The sequence below is a fragment of the Micromesistius poutassou genome, assembly GCF_964030765.1.
Source record: "Micromesistius poutassou genome assembly, chromosome: 11".
NCBI lineage: Eukaryota > Metazoa > Chordata > Actinopteri > Gadiformes > Gadidae > Micromesistius > Micromesistius poutassou.
This window is the reverse complement of record NC_140281.1, coordinates 11655113-11679746: the sequence shown is the minus strand read 5'-3', so window position 1 is coordinate 11679746 and position 24634 is coordinate 11655113. Positions and strand designations below refer to the sequence as shown.

General features: G+C 45.4%; 1 protein-coding gene across 1 annotated transcript in view; it reads left to right on the top strand.

The window, feature by feature from the left end:
• mpp7a (MAGUK p55 scaffold protein 7a) overlaps positions 1 to 24634 on the top strand; it is a 113698-nt gene that overhangs the window by 9547 nt on the left and 79517 nt on the right. The window contains 2 exon segments of the mRNA XM_084475184.1: positions 13137 to 13221; positions 20724 to 20954. Of these exon segments, the coding sequence (XP_084331310.1) occupies positions 20918 to 20954 (37 nt within the window). The 5' untranslated portion in view covers positions 13137 to 13221; positions 20724 to 20917.

Genomic DNA, 24634 nt, shown 5'->3' with positions numbered 1-24634 from the left:
AATGACACTGAACAGAGAGCATTCCATCGTGTTCTAGCTGCTAACGCTCTTCATTATTGCTCATCTTTGTTTTTTTTAATATCCCTTTAATATCCCTTTAACCACCACTCGGAAAGGAACATATACAGGCAATGGCTCGTCCTTATTTACTCATCTTCATTTTTTTAAATCCTTTTAACCACTACTAGGAAAGGAACCGATTTAGGCGATACGAATGTTTGTAGTTTTGTGCCACTTCCATGACATTGCTAAACTATATGTGAAACTGAATCCCTGGTTGTTGGTCTCAGTCTGCCATGTTTTGTGTCTTTTGCTGGCAAACATGAAGCTCAGGGCTCATATCCCTGCATACAGTATTTACCTCTCTCCCTGTTTGTAGCCCAAGTGTGGTGCTTCTGCTGCGAGTGTGAACCCTGACATGCACTCAGAAGTAAAGTGTTTGTGTGCACGTGTGTGTCTCTTAAGTAACCAAGCCTCTTGCTGGCGTGCATGTGCAGGATCTACCATGACGGGTGCGCAGGTCTCTGATGGCCATGCTGCACTGTGATGTGAGCTGTGATAATGGATTGTGTGGACATCATCTGGGGCTGAATCTCCAATGGCGAACGATGCCGTGAGGGATGACACTATTTCAGATTGTGTCACTTGTTCTTGGTAAAAGACATGTGCCAGCCTGAACCCCTTGTTGTGGACGGGGAACTAAGTGATGCTTTCGGGAAACAAGTTTGCTGTAGTGTACAGACATAAACACAAAAGCGAGGCCATGCCATTTCTGTGGTTGGGCGCCATCTCCTTGTATCAAACAAAGGCGCGAGTGAATGGGTGCTAGGCGGTGATGGGGAGGTCAATGAAGTTGGTGAGAGAAGAGCGAGAGGGAGCGAGAGAGGGAGTGAGCAAGAACGAGAAGAGGGAGAGACAGAGAGACATATGGCTCTTCGACCACGAGCGCCTCTCTGGAGGGGGGCTGGGCCGTGACGGATGGGGATGGAAAGTCCTTAGTCGTGAATCACTTCCTTCTCATTACCCACCCATAGCATTCACACCCCCCTCTCCCTCTCCCCCCTCCTATATCATGTAGCCTTAGATCTTGCTTGTATACATTTTTTTATGGATGTATTATGACATTTCTTTGGGGGCCATCATATGTTATGGACGTGATGCTTATTTCCCGCTGTTATCGGTAGTTTGAGTCCGGGTTCATGTTTAGATTAACAAGGTAAAGACGAGCCTGCACAGGCCACAACACTAAATGGATGGAGGTGTCCTAGCAACCACTGTATAAATGGCCACAACCAATTTATTTTGTGTGTTTGTCCACGTGTCTTTCTATACCCAAGCCTCAATATGCATTGTGTAAACAATGTACATTGTGGTTCTATTTGGATAAAGCTATGTTTAATGTCACTAGTCTGTTTGCTCTCACTCTGTAGTTGTCTCTTCCCGAATCTATTTGCCTTTCGGGGTCTGCAGGAACCTCACAGAAAAGATAATGTAGATTATAACGGTATCTTTATTATTCCTTTTTCGTTTCAAAACTTATGCAACCTCTAGTTAAATAGAACATTACCAAGCTTGGGGTATGAATAAGGAGTAAACCTACTCTATTTTAAAAATAGAGTACATTTATGTAAGGCGCTTCTCCTTGCCTGCATGGAAATTCATCATTGAGTGACTTGGACGGCTGGGGTGAAAAAGTTATGAAATAAATGTTCCCAGTAGGTGCCATTCATAGGTAACATTCATAGAAATATCACTTGTAATTCTAGCCAACACTGCCACACAAATCTACAAGCTGACAGAGATATATATTTAGGTAAGTGTGGGAACTTTAAAGGTCAGTGGTGTTAAAGTCTCTAGTATGCGTGTTTTTGTAACTTCATTTAGTTCCATCTTTTTATTAAAAAACTCAGCATTCAGTAGAAGTAGTGTGTTTCATGTAACATATATCCTAACTGTGTATGAGTCTTGACTCGGGTTGCAAATGTCATTCATTTTCCTTAACTGATAGTTGAACACATTAACATTCAATAATCGATTAATCAGGAATATACTAATCGATGGAATCAATCTAATCAAATATATGAATCGATCGATTATTATATTATAAGAATCAAAACGCGTATCTTTTTCTCAGTTTAAGTTTTATTTAAACAATTCCTGCACCACATTAGTAAATGAAAACATTAATTCATGCACAAAAAATGTAAACAAACATAATTCTAAAAACACTAAAGGTTTGGGGCGCAATATATGCCATTTCTAGACTAACAAACCCCAAGAAATGATTGAAAAAACCTACATTGTCGGTTAATGCATTTCGATTACATTCTTAACGGTTATTACTTGATTTTTTTTTATTAATCTTTTACAACCCTAATCTTTGATGCCCTCTCACAGTGCTTGCCTTGCTCTGGTACCTTTTAAGTGCTATCTCATAAAGAGCCCCCCACCCCGCACACATGGACATGCACTCCTCCAGCAGGGGCACCTGCGTGTTATCAGCTCAGCAGAGGAATTCCAAAGGGGCCCATATCCTACCCTACTACACTTCTCTATCCTGCCCGACTTATCGCTGAAACCTGTGCTCTCACAATACAGTTTGCAGTGTTTCGCTCCGGTCAAACCATCTTGAATAAATGATGAGGATGATGATTATTTTACATTTGGTATTTTAGTCTTCATGAAGGGACCAGGATTCCTCGGAGTTGTGTGCTCAATTTCTGTTGGTTCTATTAAGAAGCCCTCTTTTTTTTTATTGTCATCTCCATTATCAAGATAATACATCTGTATTATACACAGATGTAATAGATGCCTCAAAATAACATACTCTGTTTGACCTGTTCACTGTGAGCTCTGAGATACTTAAAGGAGTCCAAACATCCTTGAAGGAGCTACCCCCTTTTGAGGTGTATCTAAGCTGAGATTCTGAGTTTCCTCGTGCCTCGTCCACGGAACAGCAGGGAGGTACCGATACGATTCAGCCTCTGGTGTGGAGGAGGAAACATCGGTTGTCATGGTGTGTGTGCTCGCTGGAATGTGGAGGAGTGGGAGAAGCCAAGGATGAGAAGAACACTTTGCAATGAATTGGTCAGAAGATGAGTCGATGTGTGCGTGAGCGTGCAAGACATTAGTGGTGGTTAAATGAAATGGACAGAGCAAAGTGCTTTTCAAACATAACGTAACATCTGTGGTCATAAGTCAAACTCAGTGTCTAGTGTGTAAGTGTTTGTGGAAATATATGTGTGTTTGTGGAAGTTTGTTTGTGTGTTTCTGAAAGTGTGTGTGTGTGTGTGTGTTGGAATCCTTTCAGCCCGCCCGTCTTATTTGGGTCAAGCATAACTGGGTGTTTGTGCGATTATACGCGTGTCATTGTTCGTCGCTTTTTGAGATTAGCAGACTGCTGACAGGTGTGGCCTTGTAACTGTCATACGACCATCCCGGATAAAACGTCCGATCCTTAATGGAAGGATTAGAGCTCCTGTTTGTCACTGCAGCCATCTTGCTTCAGCAGGGCTTTAGTAGGAGAAACTTGGGTTGTTGGAACTCGACTGCTGTTGTTGAATCGGTGACTGGTGTGGAAGTTCCCTTTCAGAGTATCTCACCAGCCCAGTGACTCAGAGCAGAGTTGCATTTTAAATGGGGTGAGTCAGACCACCATATAGCCCCTTTATGCCTTTTTGTCACCTCTTAACCCCAAACCAAAGCCACTCAATTGAACCTTTGTTTTTTTTTCTTGCTTTTTGCTCCCCCACACACTCACCCCTCACACCCAGGCACACACACGCCCTTACACTTTTACAATCAAAACAATACACACACACACACACACACACACTCTCTCTCTCTCTCTCTCTCTCTCTCTCTCTCTCTCTCTCTCTCTCTCTCTCTCTCTCTCTCTCTCTCTCTCTCTCTCTCTCTCTCTCTCTCTCTCTCTCTCTCTCTCTCTCTCTCTCTCTCTCTCACACACACACCCTAACAGACCACACACACACACACACATGCTCTGTGTAGTGGATATCATTCCATGGATCTGGTGAAAAATGCACAGCTCAACTGAGCTATGCTGCTCCGACCTAGTATGTTTGATTCCAATTACCCCACAGGGTTCAACTCTTGTGAAGACACGCAATGCATGGCTTGTTCTGTTTAGCGGTTTGATCAAGGAACCAACCTTCGAGCAACTCAGCCAGGCGGTGGTGGTGTAGGAAATGCTAATATTTTAATTCTTCTGCTTCCTGAAGAGACTCTCCTTAGGATGATGTTTGTTTAAGAGACTATTGTCTTAATCATCTTGATAGTCACGACACCTAGGGGTTATATCAGTACTTAGCTAGTTTTTAAGTTGTAGCTCATGAGACCTAAATACCCTTTGAAAGCGTGTTCCAAATAACTCTGTCCAACAGGTTAGACCAGTGGGGTAAACATTTCAAAGTGTATATAGGCCTCATAAGCTGATCCTGATGGTATTTATTGTTAAGAACACATCCGTAGGAAGGTAACGGGAGAGTCAGACACACTAAACGGACAACTTGCAGCTAACGTTGGACTTCAATAGAAATGTAAGCTAGGAATTTTATAATCTTAAAAAATGTAGGCTCAGCCTGGCAACGTTTAGGATACATTTGCATACAAAACCCCTCTTGCTTTCTATTGGTTGAGGGCCAGTGACGTATGATGAGCTAAGCACGTGATTCAACAACACTTCCACGAGAGATTTGGTCTAGACGAATACCTGACTTCAGTTTATCTAGATTCACACTATTTTCAATTTGCTATTTAAAGAGAGATTCAAAACAATTGTGTCACTACGTGACACCTGTTTATACTTACTTGTAACATGAACCCAATGCACAAGAGGCACGGCACTAAACAGCAATATATACCCATTTCCCCCTTAATGTTCCACAGATTAACACCATTGTGTGTAGCACAATGTAAAGCATCTGTGCCATTAACCAGCCACTTCTGCATGATAAGTCTCATAGGCCCCATGCTATTTGTCCCACGTCAGGATGGTGCACTGCAGGGCAGCGTAGGTATCCTCTGTCTGGGCTGCCCCGAGGCATATCGGGTGGCCCTGCAACAAGTCAGTCGCCCAACCAAGATTCATACCATCAGCCTCGCAAGACCAAACACAGAGAGCCAGGCCCCATCTTCATTCTTCACCTTCGTCGTCGTGCTCTTCTTCACCTCAATTTAACCGCAACCCTGCAACCTGATTCAGAGCCCCCCCCCCCCCCCCCCCCCCCCCGTGTGTGTGTGTGTGTGTGTGTGTGTGTGTGTGTGTGTGTGTGTGTGTGTGTGTGTGTGTGTGTGTGTGTGTGTGTGTGTGTGTGTGTGTGTGTGTGTGTGTGTGTCCTCCAGATCATACACAGTACACATGGGCAATCTTGTTTTTCTTCAGTGTTTAGGCACAGACATTCAGGCCCATCACCGCACACACGCGCACACCACACTGATCTTCTTTGAACCTGTGCATTTCCTTATATGTAAACTGTGTGTGCATCAACACACACCCATATACAACACATACGCACCCACAACTACAAACACTGCCACTCCTACACACAGCCAACAGTGTGTTTGTATGTGTTGGGGGGGCGGGGCCTGTGTATGGGCACGGCCTGTGTGTGTGTGTGTGTGTGTGTGTGTGTGTGTGTGTGTTTTGGCAGGGTGGGGCATGTGATTATGGAGGGGGCGGGGCCTGTGTGTGTGTGTGTGTGTGTGTGTGTGTGTGTGTGTGTGTGTGTGTGTGTGTGTGTGTGTGTGTGTGTGTGTGTGTGTGTGTGTGTGTGTGTGTGTGTGTCGGATATGCCTGTGGGATTGTGTGGTGGGGCCTGTGTGTTAAGGGGGCGGGGCCTTCTTGTCTGTGATCATTTTGAAGCCTGAGCCTGGTCCGACCACCGGATTTCAAAACCTGAGATGCCGCACTGCCGGTTTTGTGTCGTTGTGTTGGACTGGTGCTGATTGGCTGGCACCATCCGTGCCGCATCCCCAGTCCCTGTATGTTTCTGCCTCCTCCGTGAAATGTGAGCCCCAGACTCTAAGGAGCGACACACACACACACACACACACACACACACACACACACACACACACACACACACACACACACACACACACACACACACACACACACACACTGTGTGTGTGTTGTGACTACTTTTAATCCATGCAATACCGGCAGATCAGGTGGTCTATAGACAGAACGTCTTTAAAGCCCCTCTAAAAGTTGGATCCTGCCTAGTATTGACTTTTAATTAATATTTGCGATTGCTGAAATCTAGTTTTGTTTGTTCTATCGGTCGAGCTGTGAGTTTTGCTCATTCAAACATTATCTTGATCTAGCAGGCCTGTGCACCCCATGTTGTTCCCTGATATGCTTTGGCTGGTTCTCTAATCTCCTTCATCTGGTGGTGGCTGGCCGCTTCCTTCTCACACGCTGTCATTACTTATTAATGGCAGTGTTACTACACATGTGCACACAGACAGCCTGCCGTGTGTGTGTGTGTGTGTGTGTGTGTGTGTGTGTGTGTGTGTGTGTGTGTGTGTGTGTGTGTGTGTGTGTGTGTGTGTGTGTGTGTGTGTGTGTGTGTGTGTGTGTGGACCTGTGGGCTGGCATATAGGTTTACACACGGCGGGTTTCTCTCCACCAACAATGGCTGGTATAGGCACTGTGGGGTCAGCATAGATAGATGGCTTGCTGGTACTTGGCTGAGCAAGTCCCTTCCAAAAAGTTGACATTAATAATTAAACCGGCAATTTGCTTCTCCTTCTTTACAATGACAGTGACATAATGCCAGACTCTTTCCCTGTCAGACAGGCATCAGGGGACCTTGGACAAATTATATCGCTTTGACCAATTTGCCTGATGCTGCTCTGTTCTGAAATAGTCGTTGATTGCATTTTAAACAGGGCTGTGTTGTGGCCTATACACAGGTATGCCTGCTTGGCAGCTCCCTGTGGTTGCTGATGTATTCCATTCATTTATGCAATGTTTATAATTAGGAAATGTAATGAAAGCCTGATGACTTGTGCTGTAGTATACACTTTCACTGTTTCACTACAGTTGTTATGGCTGTTTTTGTGTAAAAGTGGCCAGCGATAAGAGATATTTAAATTAAATATCAAAAATACAGATTTAATCAACTCATATTTACAATACATTGAACACGCACGCACGCACGCACGCACACAGGGTTCAACTCTTATGAGGACACGCAATGCATGGCGTTTACATCTTGATACGCTACACACACGTGCATAATCGACATGATGAATAGGAAACACTGTCCCCACACAATGTGTGTTGTTCACACAGTCTGAGCTGTCCCTAGCTAAAGTGGGCCAACTTTTGGCCCCTGCCACCTATAGAATCCCCTGTGTGTCTGGGGCCCGGTGGGTCAAGCCAGGGTCAGCCCACTGGAGTATGAAGTGGGGAAGGGGGGCTATTTGTATGTGTTTCCACTGGAGGTCTGCCAGTCACATCTGTACAGCAGTAGGGCTGCACCCTCATGTGGTATTATTTTGCAATAATGATGCCAAATTATATATATTTATTATTTTTTTTATTTTATTTATCCTTTATTTTACCAGGGATGTCCTTTGAAAACAAGTCTCTTTTTCGAAGGAGCCCTGGCCAAGAAGGCCGCCATAAAAGTTGCACATAAAACACACATACAATAAAATACAATGAACATCACAATAAATAAATAAAAACAGTACATGTCAGACCTAGCAGGAACAGGTGCCAATTGTGCTTGCCTCCAGACACTTCACTAGCACCTTAAATTGCCCAAAGGAGATCATGCTCTCTATTTTTAGGTCACTCTGCAGCAAGTTCCAGGCCAAGGGGGCTGAGATTGTAAATGCTCACTTCCCCAGCTCTGTGCGAGCCCTAGGCACAGAGAGCTGGAGACTAACATTAGACTGCAGAGCGAGCAAGTACTGGACTTGAAGGATATAAACCTACATAGATATGGGGGCGCCAGCGGGTTAGCCTGCGCTGAACTAAGGAGGGCCACTGGACTAGATTATACAGGGTGCAATGATGCGTATGGGGTTTGCACCCTGTAATAAATCTCAGCGAGCCATGATAAGCAGAATCTAGTAGGTGCAGATATTTGGTAGGGGCGTGCATGTATAAAAAATCACCGTAATCAATAAGGGGAAGGAAAGTAGCCTCAACCAGCTTCTTCCTTGTGGCAGGAGAGAAGCACGCCTTGTTCCTAAAGTAAAACCCTAGTTTTAGTCTAAGTTTCCTGACTAGATTTTGGATATGCACCTTAAAGGTCAAGTGGTCATCAAGTATAAATCCTAAGTACTTGTACTCAGCCACACACTCTATCAGGCTTCCCTGTAGGGTGAAAATGTTAGGAAGAATAGCTGTAGAGTTCCTAGTATTTGAGAACAGGACCATCTTGGTTTTAGTTGCATTCAATACAATTTTCAATTCAGATAGCCAAGATTGTACAGTGTCAAAGGCAGCCTCCAGGTACTCAAAGGTCTGTTTAACGGTGTCACCAGAACTGTAAATGGCTGTGTCATCAGCATACAGATGGAATTGTGTGTTGGGGACATTGGAACCCAGATCATTTAGATAGATGGTAAATAAAAGTGGGCCCAACACAGAGCCTTGTGGGACCCCTGAAACAACATGGAGTAGACTAGAAGAGACACTATCAAAGGTGACACACTGAGTCCTGTCTGAGAGATAATTTTCAAACCAACCAGAAGCCCTCTCAGAAACACCAATGTTGAGCAGTCTCTGTTTTAAAATACAATGGTTCACCGTATCGAATGCTTTGGAGAGATCGATAAAAAGGGCTCCACACGTCTTTTTGCTGTCCTGTGCCTCAATGATATCATTTACAACCTTCAGTGAAGCTTAGATGGTGCTATGTTCCTTTCGGAAACCAGACTGATTCTCTGAGAGAATATTGTTTGTACTCAGAAATTCTTTCAGTTGTTCACTTACTAATCGTTCTAGGACCTTAGACAGCACAGATAGGTTGGAAATAGGCCTGTAGTTGTTTAGCAAAGTAGGGTCCCCCCCCTTTAGCAAGGGGAGGACATGGGCAGATTTCCAGGTGGATGCCATGACATTCTGAACCAGAGACAGATTAAAAATACACATGAGAGGCTTGGCAATAAAATCTGCAGCAATTTTTTAAAAATAAGGCTCAAAACCATCTTGGCCAGCAGGCTTATTGATGTCTAGTGAAACAAGAGCTTTATGTACATCACTGATAGAAAATGGGGTAAAAGAAAAAGGCTGGCCAACAAAACCATTGTCAACATCATTAGCATTGGGAGGGGAGGTTTTGGGAGGCAAAGATTGGTCAAACAGGGAACCAGAGGCAACAAAGTGTTCATTAAAGCAATTTAGCATAGCTGATCTGTCCGAGATAGGCAGTTCATTTTGAGATTTAGTGGTAGAGATGGACTTAATAGACTTCCAAAAAGTCTGAGGGTTATTTAGATTTTCTGTAGTAGCTGCCAGATAGTATTCAAACTTGGCACGTCGGACAGCGGCTGTGAACTGATTTCGTAGCTGCCTGAAATGAAGCCTGTCAGCCTCCACCTCCTAGCCTTTGCTCAAGCCATGTCTTTCTCATGTAGAAGTTTACTGAGCTCTGGCGAGAACCAAGGGTTATCTCGCCCCTTGACTCTATACTTCCGCATAGGAGCATGTTTATTAATAAGTTGCAAAAAAACATTGTGAAAATATTTCCAAGCCATTTCAACCTCATCGATAAGCTAAATTCTGTCCCAATCAAAATTAAATAGATCATGTGTAAAGTCTTTTAAGGAGAAACGTTTCATGTCACGTTTTTCAATGAAACGAGGCCTGGATTTGGGAATTTTAGCAATTCTCACTGCAGCAATCACACAATGGTCACTGATATTGTTTGTCAATACCAAATCAATTAGAGTAGATTTCTCTGGGTGTTTTGGATTTGGGCGAGTAGGAGACCCAATTATTTGGGTAAGATTAAGTTCACTGCAAAGATCTTTTAAATTGTCTGATGCAGGTTTAATCCAGTCCCAGTTCAGATAGCCTACCAGGACGATCTCACTGTACTGCAACTGTGATAAAAGCCGAGACAGTGTTTGAAGTGTGTCAGCTACAGCAGAGGGTGGTCTATAGCTTCCAACAACAGTGATAGACATGCCCTTGTACACCTCAACATTTAGGGCCAAGAATTCAAGTTGTTTATTCACAGATATGGACAAGGCAACATTTGCATTAAACTTGCACTTTACATATATAGCCACACCCCCAGCCTTACGAGGCCGGTCAGTTCTGAAGACGTTATATCCACGGACAGCGATGGCTTTATCTGTGACTGATTTAGAGAGCCAAGTTTAATGCATTTTCAGTACTGAAAGGCACTGAAGACAGACCAATTTGATTGAAACCACAGGGTACACAGAATCATTAACAAGTCTCTGCCAATGTCTGTACAATCCATGGGGAAGAGTATCTGTATAGGCACCTGGCACAGCCAGTAAAGAGTGTTCCTTTTTTGGTACACTTGTTGTTTGACGGCCAAAGAGAGCTCCATAGCTCCAGAGTAAGAAAGCAAGATATAGTTTAATATGGACTGCCATTGTAAACACACACCGAGTGCATACGTGTAAAGAGGTTAGGTAAGCATAAAATAAAACTCACATCAGAGCCTTTCTTAGGCTACTGCTAGCAGGCACTAGCTGTAGAAGGCAGACCAAACAGGAAAAGGAAAGTGGCTTCAGTAGCAGGCACTAGCTGTAGCAGGTGGGGATAGAAGCAACAGTTGGTCCAGGCTAGCAGAGGCCACGGGTGTAGTATCCAGGGCAAGCACTAGGCCAGCAGAGGCCCAGGGTACAGCATCCAGGACAGGTGCTAGGCCAACAAAGGCCCAGAGAGCAGCATCCAGGGAAGGTGCTTGGCTAGCAGCAATGTAGCATCCAGGACGGGTGCAACAGACAACAAAGCCCTGTCTATGGGAAGAGTGTTGCCTTGGCTTTCAGGCCTCAATTAGAGATGCAACTCTCATACAGTCATACACAGCCATCTGGGCTATCTTTCTAGCTGTGTTCATGCACACTTTATCGCTGTGTTCCTTTGGGAATTTATACAGCTTGCATGCTTTTCCGTGAAGTCTATTTTGTTGTAGAAAATAAACGGTTGTTTTTATCGTGTATTATTTTACATTTTTACACAGCCGATTACAACTTTCTCAACATGTCTCCCATGTGGGTGGGAGGTGTGTTGTTCAGAAGGCATGGTGTTCTTGGTCGATGAACAGGTGGGAGAGGATGGAGAACGAGCCCGTCTTGAGGGTGCTTTGTTGATCGCATTCTCACCGTTGATATGCGTGCGTCTTTGGAGCTATTGGTGGAAAAATATTTTCCTTTAAATATAAGATGTTCTTTCTTTAACTCAATTCTTGTTTCAATCTGATGGACGGAATGGCAACAAACCTCAGTGAAAACTGGTTGAGTGGTGCCTATCTAAAAAGCACATCAAATCAGAACTTTCGCACTCGAGGGAATCTACCTGGCACCCCCCAAGACTTGGCAATAAAAGCCATTATGGCAAGGCAGTGGCAGGACGGGTGCCTGTTAGTTTAGTCTGTGTCTGTTGTCCGGCACTAAGCAGCTTAGCGTGAGGATTACCTGAGGGTAGAAGCGAGGTTTCGGGCCTGTGGAACCGTCGGACGCAAGCATAGAAGGCTGGTATAGAGCTGACATCTGCAGCGGTGTGGGTAGTCCTGGTGGAACCCTATAAAATCTGTTCTCCCACGATGGAGACAATTTCACCATCTGCACAAAACAGGGTTGGTTTTTTTTACAGCAAAAAATCCCTGTCTGGCCTTTTGTCCGTTTACATTACTGCTTCGTTAGGAAGCACTGACAGAAAATCATCTTGTCTGAATCCCATGCCTGTCTCTCTCTCTGCATGTCTCTCACTCAGTTTTTATTTTGTTATTTTTGTTGAGGTATGCCTCCTTCTCCATGCAACTCCTCTTCTGCTGTCTGTCATTGATGATTGGCGCTGCTCTGGCGGTTGCTTTTGTGAAATAACAGGAACTGAGAACTTGAGAATGTATGACGCACACAGAGCCATTCATACAGAAGGTTTGAGGGAAAAATTCAGGTTCCCATCGACAACGGTCACATAGATGTGTGTGTTTGTGTGTGTGTGTGTGTGTGTGTGTGTGTGTGTGTGTGTGTGTGTGTGTGTGCCAGGCCCTTCTCTAATTACTGCACTGATTCCTCGGCACCCAATTAAGGTTGGCACAGATCCTGCGTGTTATTGGATATGCAATGGCTGTGTTCACGCCATTCCATCCTCTCTCTCGTCAAGCCACATTTCATGCAGCATTGTTTGGACCCCTCTGGGACTTAAGCCGAACGCTCTCTCCTTGATGAGCTTTTCCTAATTAAACAGAGTGTGTTTCACTCTTATCCGTCCATCAATCTATCACCCATCCCTCCATATATCCGCCAATTCAACCATCCCCATCCCTGTGATACATTCCGTATGTATCACAACATGAGCAGTGTCCATCCGTGTCCTGGATTAGCAGAGAGAGAGGTAGAGAGAGGTAGAGAGAGGGCGAGAGGTGGAGAGAGGTAGAGAGAGGTAGAGAGAGAGAGCGCAATGAAATAAATAATTCAACAAGTTTGTGAATGAAAGTTCACTTCCTAAAAACGACTTGATAAACTTGCTAGTAACACCGTTGCCAAGACTCACTCTAAAGCCTGTTGTGTGGGAAATGTTCCCACTTAAAAGGATTCATTTGTAAAGTAAAGCGAGTGTAGCTACAGAGAGAGATGGGTGTGCCAATCAGGATGGACCTGTTCCCACCCTCTCATCACATGCTCACTCACGATTTAAGGATGGATCTCAGGATTATGTTAGCCGTCTGCCTCTTCACTGATCAGAGTGCCCCATCTAGTGGTGACTTGTTGTCATTGCACCCACTCAAAAAACCCAGTACTAAACAGACACTGAGTAGTGGAAACCGGTCAGGGCGGTTGTTTATTATAATTGTGGGTTATTTATGGGATGGTTTTCTTCAGTATCTCTCAGCCATCTGTCATTGTATTTCATCATGTGCGTTGTCCTTCTGTTTGGATTTTCCCAGGGACGCTGTGTGTGTTGTGGGCGATACAGGGCGGAGGCGTGGAGCACCATGAGCCTGTAGGCAAAGCACCAAACCAGAGTTTCAGGTCTGTTCCGCTCATTCATTGTGTGTGTGTGTGTGTGTGTGTGTGTGTGTGTGTGTGTGTGTGTGTGTGTGTGTGTGTGTGTGTGTGTGTGTGTGTGTGTGTGTGTGTGTGTGTGTGTGTGAGAGTATTTCCGAGTGGCAGGTTTGTTTTGTTTGCTCTTTAATAATGGGCACGGTGCAGCTGTGCTTTTAAATATCTGTCTGTCTGTCTGTGTGTGCCTATGGCATTGTGTGTTTCCCTTTCCGAAATTTTAAGCCGCTAAGTCTGCGCCCTCCTTTTTTGTGTCCTTCCAGGGCAATGATTTCATAATATTTCATAAGCTGCTTATATGTCTTTTACTATGCGAACAGATGTCTAGGAAACCGTGACTGTCGGGGGGGGGGGGGGGGGGGGGGGGGGGGCACGCCAGACAGCTTAAGTGTCTGCAGGTGCTTTCGGGGAACAGCTGAACTTTGCCCTTTCAGAGAGGGAGAAGTCCCAGTCATACCCCTTTTACCCCAAACTGCCTCAGTTCATAAATGAAAGCAAGGGGGTGGTGTAGTGATGTCCCATGAAACGGGTTTCCACAGCTGTCTAAGAAAAGGATCGATTTAATACGCCATGTGTAATATAAGTGTAGATATATATTTGGACAGCTAGCAGGGAATCGGTTTCAGGGTCTGGGCTGTGGGACAGGTTAGACTTACAAGAGCTTGTGCGTTCGCCATCGCATGCGTAGGAGATCAGCCCCCATTACTTTGTACCTCATACTTTTTACAAAACTTTGTGTTTTTATGTGGAAAAGTCAGGATGACATGAACTCCTAAAACTCCAACTGCCTGACTGTAAAACAATAAACCTGTCCTTTGCAGGAATATTACATTTTTGGAATATATACATGAGCTCATCTATTCTCCTCTCCTCTTATATTCTGTCCTCTCCTCTCCTGTCCTCCCTTCTCCTCTCATCTCTTCTAGTCTCTTCTCCTTTCCTCCTCTCATCTGCTCTGCTACCCATTTTTTCGTTTTCTTCATTCTGCTTTTTTTGAAAGTCATTCAACACTTTTTTCCATTTTCCAAGTGTCAGTTCGATGAACATTTCTTGTTGTATTTTTTATGCACTGCAATTATACTTATCCGACAGAAACAGATGTGTGTCTGTCACTGTGTGTCTATCTGTGTGTGCGTGTGCATACATAAATGAGAGAGAGAGAGAGAGAGACGTAGTGTGGACTCGTTTGTGCATGTGTAATTGAATGTTCCCCTTTACTACAGTTAAAATATGCCGCAAACAAGCTCCATAACTGTCTGTGTGCGTGCGTATGGCCGTAACTCTATCTGCATCCGTCTGTCTTGCACTTTGCAATTTGCGGTCTCCTCCACAGCCCCCAGTCCCCCCCCGTCCCCATATGATGTAGAGTAGCTGAAATACAAATTGATTTTACATCCAATCTGTCCTCACATCAGCCCAAGAACAACACCCCCCAACCACCACCACCACCTCCTCAACGTCCCCCCCTTAGGCTTACGGCACCTAATGGGGCTTGAAGGATCGAGGGAAGTCTTGTTCAAATTCAGTCCGTTGTAGTTCATCATTTGCAGATAGAGAGGCATCATCAGCAATTGCAGACGTGTAAAGTACAGATGTCAACACTCTCCTAAGAACTGGAAAAAGGCTGTACCTATTCAATGGGTTTTATAAACTGCATACTGGGTAAGTGTAATTTAGTATATGCCATCGCTGTGTAAAAGGATGCCTGCCCCCCCCCCCCCCCCCCCCCCCCTGGATATTTTCCAACCACCACCACCACATTAATATTCACCCTCCTCGTTTATCCACTGATGGATGGTTCCATCGTTCCATCGTCGTAAACAAGACGTTTAGCCCCTAGAAAACCACACGGCTGTTAATGAAAAAGCGCAGAGCGCCCAATCAAAACCCAGCGTCCTGGGCCTCTGTGGTCATGGCCCAGGATCAAGTAGACGGGGAAACGGATACGGTTACATGATCTGGGATTAAATATCCGAGCAATAATCAGGGGAAGGGAGATTCAACAAGACATGCCATGACGACCTTCTCTGATCATTTCAAATATTGAGTATTGTTGTTTTGGGGTCGTTTTGGTTTTTGGGCCAACGCTGTTCTTTGGTGAATGTGGAGATCAGCAGATCTTCAAACCATCTGGTATTGTCAACACACCACACGCGTCTACACATATTTTCAAAGAATATAGCATATTGTATGCAGAATATTACCGCTCTATTACTGCTCTATCGCGTAATGGCAGGGGATAGCGATTGCCCTCTTACAAAGCGGGCAAAAGTCTAGATTTATTCCCATCCTTTTTTGCAGCATCTTTTAAGAGGTTTGGGTTGAGGGGTTTCGAGCTATTAAGAAGCAGTCATCGCGTCTTTCATCGCGTCATCGCGATGAAAGACGACGCAAGAAAAACCTTGAAATGTACTTGTTCACGGACCACTGGATTCTGTAACGAGAGAAGACACCTCTGAGACAGAACAGGGTGCGAGATGAACGACCATCCAACGCCGCGCCAAGGGCCAGTGAAGGGGACGTCTGAGTCAAGAGGCCGTATCGCCAGACGAAGAAGCCATCGAGCCCGACCTGTCCCGTAACCGGTAACCCAAGCAAGTGTGACGGAGAAAGCGGTGCGTGGGATGTCCGTTCGGTCACGCGAGGGAGAGGTTTGCCGTCGGTGTCATTGTTGCGATGGGACCCCTAAACCCCCTCCTGGATCCAGTCTTCCTGTCTTCCCTGACCCGGGCGAGAGGTCCGAGGTGTGCCGACACAGGGTCCCACCTGGGGTCTCCGGCGGTCCTGATTGGCAGGGGCTTCGGACGCCACGCTCTGGGAGAGCTTCCTGCGGCTGCATGGCGCTCACAGGGAGGCGGCGTGTGCGTAACCGCTCGAGCCTGTGAGGAGCGCCGTATCGGTTTCCTTGTGTCACGCTTTGAAGCGTCTCAGTTTCCCCCCTTTTTTCCATTTCAGCTGCGCTACGTGTCCCCTGGGTCTTCTAGTTTTATTTCATAGGGTGAGGAGCATGCGGTGGACGCCGGAGGGGAAAGCGAAGCTGGGGTTTGGTGATATAAATCTGGGTATAACCTTGATTTGGATTCGATTCTGAAAAATGTTACAGGCTCTCCCCGTGCTCAATGTTGTCAAAGGTGTGATGGCTGCACCTGTGTCGGCCCCCAGGGTGTTCGGCTGACTGCCTCCCTTTGTAAAGACAGGAAGAATAACTGCCCTCTATGATCCCCACCCCCCTCTGTCTTCACCTTGAATCTGTCAATCCAACTACCCACCCCTGAGCTACGTTCTCTCCAAATACTGATTCAACCTAATATCTGACATGCAGAACAAGACCAAACAGCTATAGACAGAGTATTTGTTTTGAAGTTTATTGCGTTGGACACGTTTAATTTCAGCGGTCACGTTTGATGTAAATTTCCCCTGCAATGCTCCAGGGCAACCACTAGATGGTGCCAACACCATTGTACAAAGAACCACTACAGAGGAGGTACCTCTCCTATCAATCTACGGGTCACAAATCCAGTCAAACTCCCTTCACTCCACGGTGGCCATGGGATCTTGAGCAGACCAGGCAGGACCAGATCGTTCCGGCAGCAGGGAATGTTTCTTTAAGTCTGTCTGTTACGGTCCTTTGGTGCACCATAAAATGGCTCAGGTTTTCCCAGTGCGGCGGCACGCTTCCTGGCCCTTCTTAAGGGCCCCCTCAATGGAAATATGGATCCTTACTTAGGATTGGGAATATTCGGTCATCGGTCAACCTCTTCCTTCCACCACCCCGCCACCACCCCCACCCTCTTGGATGAAACAAATGGCAAACGGCTGAGGGAGCGGCGAGGTCTGGCCTCTCACCTCCCCCCAGGCTCCTGAACCGCTTCGCTTGTCCTATTTGTTTCTTTCTTTTGTGATTTAAAGCCCGTCCCTCCGATCTCAAAGACTTTTTGCAAAAAAACGTGGGAGGGCGCACTCTGTGAAACACCAAACTGATTAGGCATGGGATTGATTCCTTTTGCCGTGAGCTCAGCTCCCGTTGGGGTTGTGGGGGTCCCCACTGTGGCTGCAGGGGCTGCTGGAGGGATTCTGTGGTTACGACCCCGACCTCTCGCTCTCTCTGCCGACCCCGTTTAATCCAGTTTATGGATGTCCACAGAGAGTTCAACGCTGATGCACTTTTCACTTTTCCCGGTATATGTAATTTTTTTGTTGCAGCTTTTATTTCCTTCCTCCCTCATGTAAAACGAAGTACAACGTGGAAGTCGATGTCTGACCTGCATATTCTGTCCCGATAGGATAAATTAGCCCATTCTGATATTCACATCGAATATTCCCTCCAATAATATATTTTTTTTAAATGTTGCAATGCAACACATTCATTCGCCAAAGCAATAAAAGTGAACACACAAATTTGTGTTTTTGCACTTTCCTTTCTTACTAGGCTTTACTAAACAACTACACACATTTTATACACCGCCAAATAAATCAAACAGTCACTCCATGTGATTTCTCACTCCGTAGGCCAGAAGACGGCTTGTACGTATTGCGTCCGACAGACTACCAGACCAGCGGGGATGATGCTGTCTGTGTGGGCCACTGTACTGGATGAATTACTGCTCAGAATCTCGGGAGTGGTTACACACACACACACACACACACGCACACACACACGCACACACTAAGCTGTGTGCCAATAAACCTTCCTTGTTGGGTTTTTGGTGTCATTTTTCTGTTCCCAAAGAAATGCAATCCTAATGTGTTGTCGAATACTCTTTCCGGGCTGCTCAGGATGAATGGGAAGTCATTTTATTATTGCAATATGCACCTTTTGACCTATGTAGACGCGAAGACGATCTGTCCATATTCTCTGGTGAATTAAAAAGGGTGCATGGTGTTGTTATATACCTTGTGTCTGTTGTAGCGATCATCCATTTGGCTCCCTTTCAGAACAGACTGATTCACAGCATATTATCTCATCACAGTTCCTCTCCCTGTATGTCTGCTAATATGAGCACTGCTCCCTTTTGAGAGGCTGAATAATATTGATTGAGGCAAACTCTCTCGATGACACAGGAAACAGTCGACAAATAGCTACAAATGTCCCCTTGTGACACACACACACACACACACACACACACACACACACACACACACACACACACACACACACACACACACACACACACACACAGCTCTGATTGCTACGTAACGGTAGCAACACCTGCAATAGTTGGCCTGAAGTACCATAGACCGGACATAATCCCCTCGGAGAGACACACACACACACACACACACACACACACACACACACACACACACACACACACACACACACACACACACACACACACACACACACACACACACACACACTCCAGACGGGCTCTGGTGTGTGGGCTGGCTCTCTAACGGTGTGTGGGGGTTTTATTGTGTCTGTGTGTCTCATTCCGTTACACAGTTGCACACCAACGCTTTTAATGTGTTGATTAGATGAGGCATTAATCCTGCATGATCGTGTGTTTATCTAATACGTGTTAGATACATCACAGGGGACATATCATATCAACACTAGGTTCATTTTCTCTTTCACCTGGGTGGGCTTGCCAAACCACTGCTCTTTCCCATTGCCGTCCTGTATGTTGTTTTGAGTTTCACTGACCCTGCGTTTCAACCTGACTTGAAGGGTTTGGAAAGCTCTGCATGTCAATGGGTCACTCTGCCACGCATCGCTCACAGCAGGGCTTGTTAATATATGTGTGTGTGTGTGTGTGTGTGTGTGTGTGTGTGTGTGTGTGTGTTGCGTACACGTACAGAACCAGATTTTGATGTGAAGTAGAGAGGTGTTTGGTTGTAAACACCGACCTCGCTCACCAAGTCTGCTGTCAGCGCTCACACATATGGACACTCAAACAAACACAGTGTGTACAGACAACACATGTGCTCTCCCTGTTCCTGGCATTCGTCCACAACTACAGGGCTGCAAGGAATTAGTACTTCAGAAAAATAATTCAGGCTTGTCTTTACACATGGCAATGAACGTAAAGTATGAATGAGTATAACTGTATAAAGGTTAAGCAAATATATGTAAGAAGTGAACAGCAGTAAATCGTTGACACAGGACGCAATACACTTAAAACGGGGAGCATTTGGGCACATAATTACTCTCCTAGTTGAATTTATGCTATTTAGCTGTGAGAGAGGTTAAACTATTGATTTGATGGATTGCATCGGACCAGCTTGATTAAGTTTTATTATCGGCCCTAATGAGTTGTGGTGTAGACTTCGCCCGGGGACAAATATTTTCAAAGCTTTAACTCCGGAGTCGACATGACTGTACGGTGGGTTCAATTTCAGTCGTTCATTTTCTGAGCAGCAGATGATGCGTTAAGTATTGTTATTTCTTTGGGTCCTCGATGGACAAAAAAAAAAGTCTGCTCAACCCAAACATAAATATATGGTGACATTCGGGTTAAGATTAACCACGTCATTTGCAGACGGATTCGGCTGCTAAACTCCATCAAGTTCTGACCAAATTACAAAACGAAAACATATGTAGAGCGCAACTCAGTGTCTGAGACAAAGCATTTGTCATCGTCTCTAAAGTTTCATCTTGAATTTGTCTGCTGGTATGATCGCTGTGTGACTTGGAAATGGGCTCGGAGATGGGCCAGGTTTTGTTTTTTGGGGGGATGAGGAAAGTGGTTTTCTTTCATGTTGGGTGCCAAAACCAGACTTGTTTGTCTTCAAAGCTGTTCGTTCAGATACCAAATCTGTGATGAATACATGAAGAAAAAATGGTCTCGTTGTCCCGTTGGATTATAAATGTCACACAGTTAGCGAGTTCAGCGCAAATAAAGATTTATATACCCAAATATAAATTAAGGTTTTTCAAAAATGGTTTAAGCGAGCAGCACTTTGTTCATTTCATTTCCATTATTTTAGATACACATAGCCTTCAAATAGTGAGATACATAGCCTTCTCACCGTTTTTTTGTTTCAAAGTATTAATGGACAAGAAATAAACCACAATAAATGATAGGCGAGACTCGAGAGAGGTGAAAAATACCCATTACAGCCAGTTCACTTTAACATTTTAACCAAGCACAAGTAGTACAACAAGTGTGGATAAATCTGCTCCACTGATGCATGAATACATTCCGGGAATTAGAAGCAGGACTGCGTTCCAATTCAAAGGAGTCAAGAAGAAAGGATACTGTGACCAGTGTTAAGATGTGTCTTCATAAGTTCTGCATTGTGTTATATTTTCCAGGCCTTCATCGAACCAACAGTTGCTCTTAGAAATGTGCTATCTTAGGCGTATTGACTCTAGAAAAAGCCAAACATACACCGTGTTTACAATACACCGCTACAGTAAAGAGAATATTGTGTAATCGGGGGCCCCCCCAATAACACAATCCCACCCACACACTCACATAGAGTCTCCAGTGTGTGCTCTGACTCTCTGCCCTCTGCTTTCTCCACAGGGCTCCATGGCATAAGACCGAGGGTCGGCCCCACGCATAGCGACCCTGCATCCCCCTCCGCTGCTCCCCCACCCATCCCCCCCCCCACCCCCCCACCCCCGTCCGCCCCCTGTGGACGAGCCACAAGCTAGCTACTGCTGAGGCCGCTGTCGGACAAAGACCAGGAGGAGGACAGCGAGGGCCCCCCAGGAGCCATGCCTGCCCTGTCCACCTCATCAGGGCCGGAGCCAGGTAAAAAAAACCACACAAAAACAAAGCAAAACTAAATGAGAACAGCGAAAAGACCCTTTAAGTAGGGGGCATCACTCGTTAGGGGGTAATGTGGTGGTGACTGATAGGAGTTCATGGATGGGGCGACCGGGGCTGCTGAAATGAAGGCTCTCCGTTGATGTCAGCGAGGATTGATACCAACCAGTAAGATGATTGTGTTTTTTTTAACCATTCAACGAAAAACGTCAATATTTATTTTGAGGTCACACATGTATGAGCGAACATACATGAGTATGAGCAAGACATAAGAGTAAGTAATGAGTATGTGTAAGACATTCTCTCTCTCTCTCGCTCGTTAATTGGGTGTGTGGGACGGCCCTCCTGAGTGATCTGCAGGACAGTCATACGGCCCTTTTAGAATGGATGTGTTGCCACTAACCTTCCACAGCTCCTTTATATCTGGGTAAATACAGGAGAACTGTGCTGAAAAATCTCTCTCCACACTAGAGATGGATAAAGCACACACACACACATTCACACTCACTCGGCTGGCATTGCAAACTCTTCCAATAACAATTGACCATGTTTTGCATGGGTCCCGTCCTATTCACACAATGAAAACACATGCATGAATACGCATACAAACGCTTAGCACACGCACACACACACACATTCCTTTCTGCACGAGTAAGTGAGTATTGACTGCAGTCTGTCTTGGGTTTGATGAATGCCGGTAGATCAGAGCTCCCTTTAGTTTGAGAATACCAACAACTTGAACTGCCACTCAATCCCTTTTCTCCCGTTCAAAATAGCGAACACAACAGCGTGTGCAAATTTACAGCTGAATAAAAACACAAGTGTTCAGTTCAAAGATTATTGTCCAGGGGTTCAGACCTACGTTTTACGCCCTATCACCCCATACTCCACCTCCCCGAACCAGAACCTCCCCCACGCGTTATGAGGTGTGTGTGGGTGTGTGTGGGTGTGGGTAGGTGTGTGTGTGTGTGTGTGTGTGTGTGCATGCACTACAAGGAGAGTGTCTGGATAATGGTGTGATGTCAGGCCTGTCAACACGGCGAGGACAGCCAGGGGGTCACGACCTCTCCCATCACGAACATTGTCCTCCTCTCTAGTCAACTTTAATGGCCCATTACGTCATCACACACACATCCACACAGGACCTTTTTACAATTTGTCAACCAAGGGAACAAACAGATGTGTGTGTGTGTGTGTGTATTTAGGGGTCAACTGGGGGCAGACTTGAACTCTCTGATGGATAAAAAGTCTGTGCACATCAGTGCATCCAGACGGCTCTTTATTTTTTTCATGTTATCATTATTATTATCATGATTATATATATATTTTTGTCCTATGTATCTCCCTGTTATGGAAATGGGGAACAGACAAGAGTAGAAAGCCAGACCATCAATTACGATTAGAAGTCATTTCAGGCAATTACTGGTCTGGGATTCTGGTTTCCAAACAAAACATGTAACGGCCTAATTCCTTCAGCACATCTTCAGCATCGAGCTATGTGTGTGTGTGTGTGTGTGTGTGTGTGTGTGTGTGTGTGGGGGGGTGTGTGTGTGTGTGTGTGTGTGTGTGTGTGTGTGTGTGTGTTTGCGTGTGTGAGTGTACAGTCGTACGTTTGAGTCTCAACCACAGAATGCAACAGCCATTGACGGCAACACATGGATGTTTGCTGTGTAGGCTGTAGCTTCTGCAGGCCTAGGTCTGCTTACAATTGTCAGGTTGACATTCATGTAACATATGGGTCAGTACTAAAGATAGAGTGGAGATGCCTCAGATCCAAATCCACTCCAGGACTTCTGTCAAGACAAAGACCAACACCAGCAGTCCAAGTTAAGTTAAAGAACAAATACTAAAAATACATAAACATTCATTGTAATTTTAGCCAAACGGTGTAGTGATTTCTGACCTAATTGTGTTGTCTTTATTGAAATATAATACTTACAAAAAAGTACAAACAAAGTGAACTTTTATAAAATCAACTCAACCATCGATATTGCTTAGATAGATAGTTAGTTGCCAATATAGCACCCCTTTTTTTTTAATCTTATTTTTAGCCACAGGGATATTAAGGTACCTTCTGCAAGCCTGGACAACTTTCCTCTTATTTCTTACCAAAGTTCTACCAAATGTGTTCATCTTGCACACTTGCGGCCTTCACATTAACAAGCCATTAATTCTCCTCAGTTAAATCAGAACCCCCATCTTCTCCGGCCCACCTCTCTGATTACCCTCAACAAGTGAACGTGACTGGAAGCTTGCCTGGAATCATTTGCATAGAGGCCTTCACGAGCGCTCAGCGGCGTTGAGTGGTCGAGGACCAGGTGTTGGGCTGGATGGGAGGTAGGGCAGGCAGGTGACTGACACATTTATGCCCCTCTATCAGCGGGTCTAATGAGCCGCCAGCAGGGGCTTCTGGGGAGCTCAGCGGGAGCAAATGGCACGGCAGGATTCCCTCACACTTTGGCTCCGAAAACACTACCCTGTGGCCTGTGCACACTCTTGCATGCACACACACACACACACACACACACGGTAACGCGTGCATGCACACACACACACAGGCACACGGTAATGCACGTACACACGACACACTTACACACGCTAACTCGTGCACACACAGACACACACGCACACACACACACACACACACACTAACAAACGCTAAAGCATGCACATACACGCGCACGGACACACACACTAGCACACACGAACACATGGACACACAAGTACACATTGAACTGTCCAAATGTGCTGATCAAACAACTGGTGCTATAGATCAGGGACTAATAATGGGGAAATATTCCCTCTATTAAAGGCCAGAGCATGACACTTCATCTTCATATGTGGTGAGTGTGTGTGTAGCTCCTATAATGCTCATTATGAAAGTGTTTGGAGAGAAAATACAAGTGGCAGATGGATGGAGCGCTCATAGTCTCTCTTTCTTTCTCTCTCTCTCTCTCCCTCTCTCCCCCTCTCTCTCCCTCTCTCTCTCATATATTTTATTCCTGGCTGTCGCGTTCTCTCCCGTTCGACTTGCCCAAATAAACAATGTGAATTAAGATTCAAAATAAATGAAACCAAATAGTGAGAAAATAAACCTGTAAAACAATAAAATGTTGGAAAGCTGGCGTTCCAGCGTGGCGGTGCGGATGGCGGGGGGCGGCCGAGTGGCGGCGGCGGCCGGCTTTCCAGAGGGCAGGTCCTGCGGTCCCTTTCATGTAGAGCTCTTTCTGTTTGACTTCCAGAGCTCTGTGCAGCTTTTTAAATGAGATCTCTGGTGCTTGATGATGCGGGAGACTTTGTCCAAGGATGTTATAGGTTTATGTTTTTATATTTGGGCCGTTTAGCAGATGCTTTTGTCCAAAGAGACTTGCAACCATTCATACACACATTCACACAACGACGGTGGTGTCAACCACACAAGGCGACAGCCAGCTCGTCGGGAGGTGTTAGGGTTAGGTGTGTTGCTCAGGGAGGGACGGGGGATCGAACCAGCAACCTCATGGTTACAAGTCAACCCACTCTACCCCCTGAGCTACTGCCTTAGCCTGTGTCCAAACACCTGCACATACGCAGGCGCGCGCACACACACACACACACACACACACACACACACACACACACACACACACACACACACACACACACACACACACACACACACACAC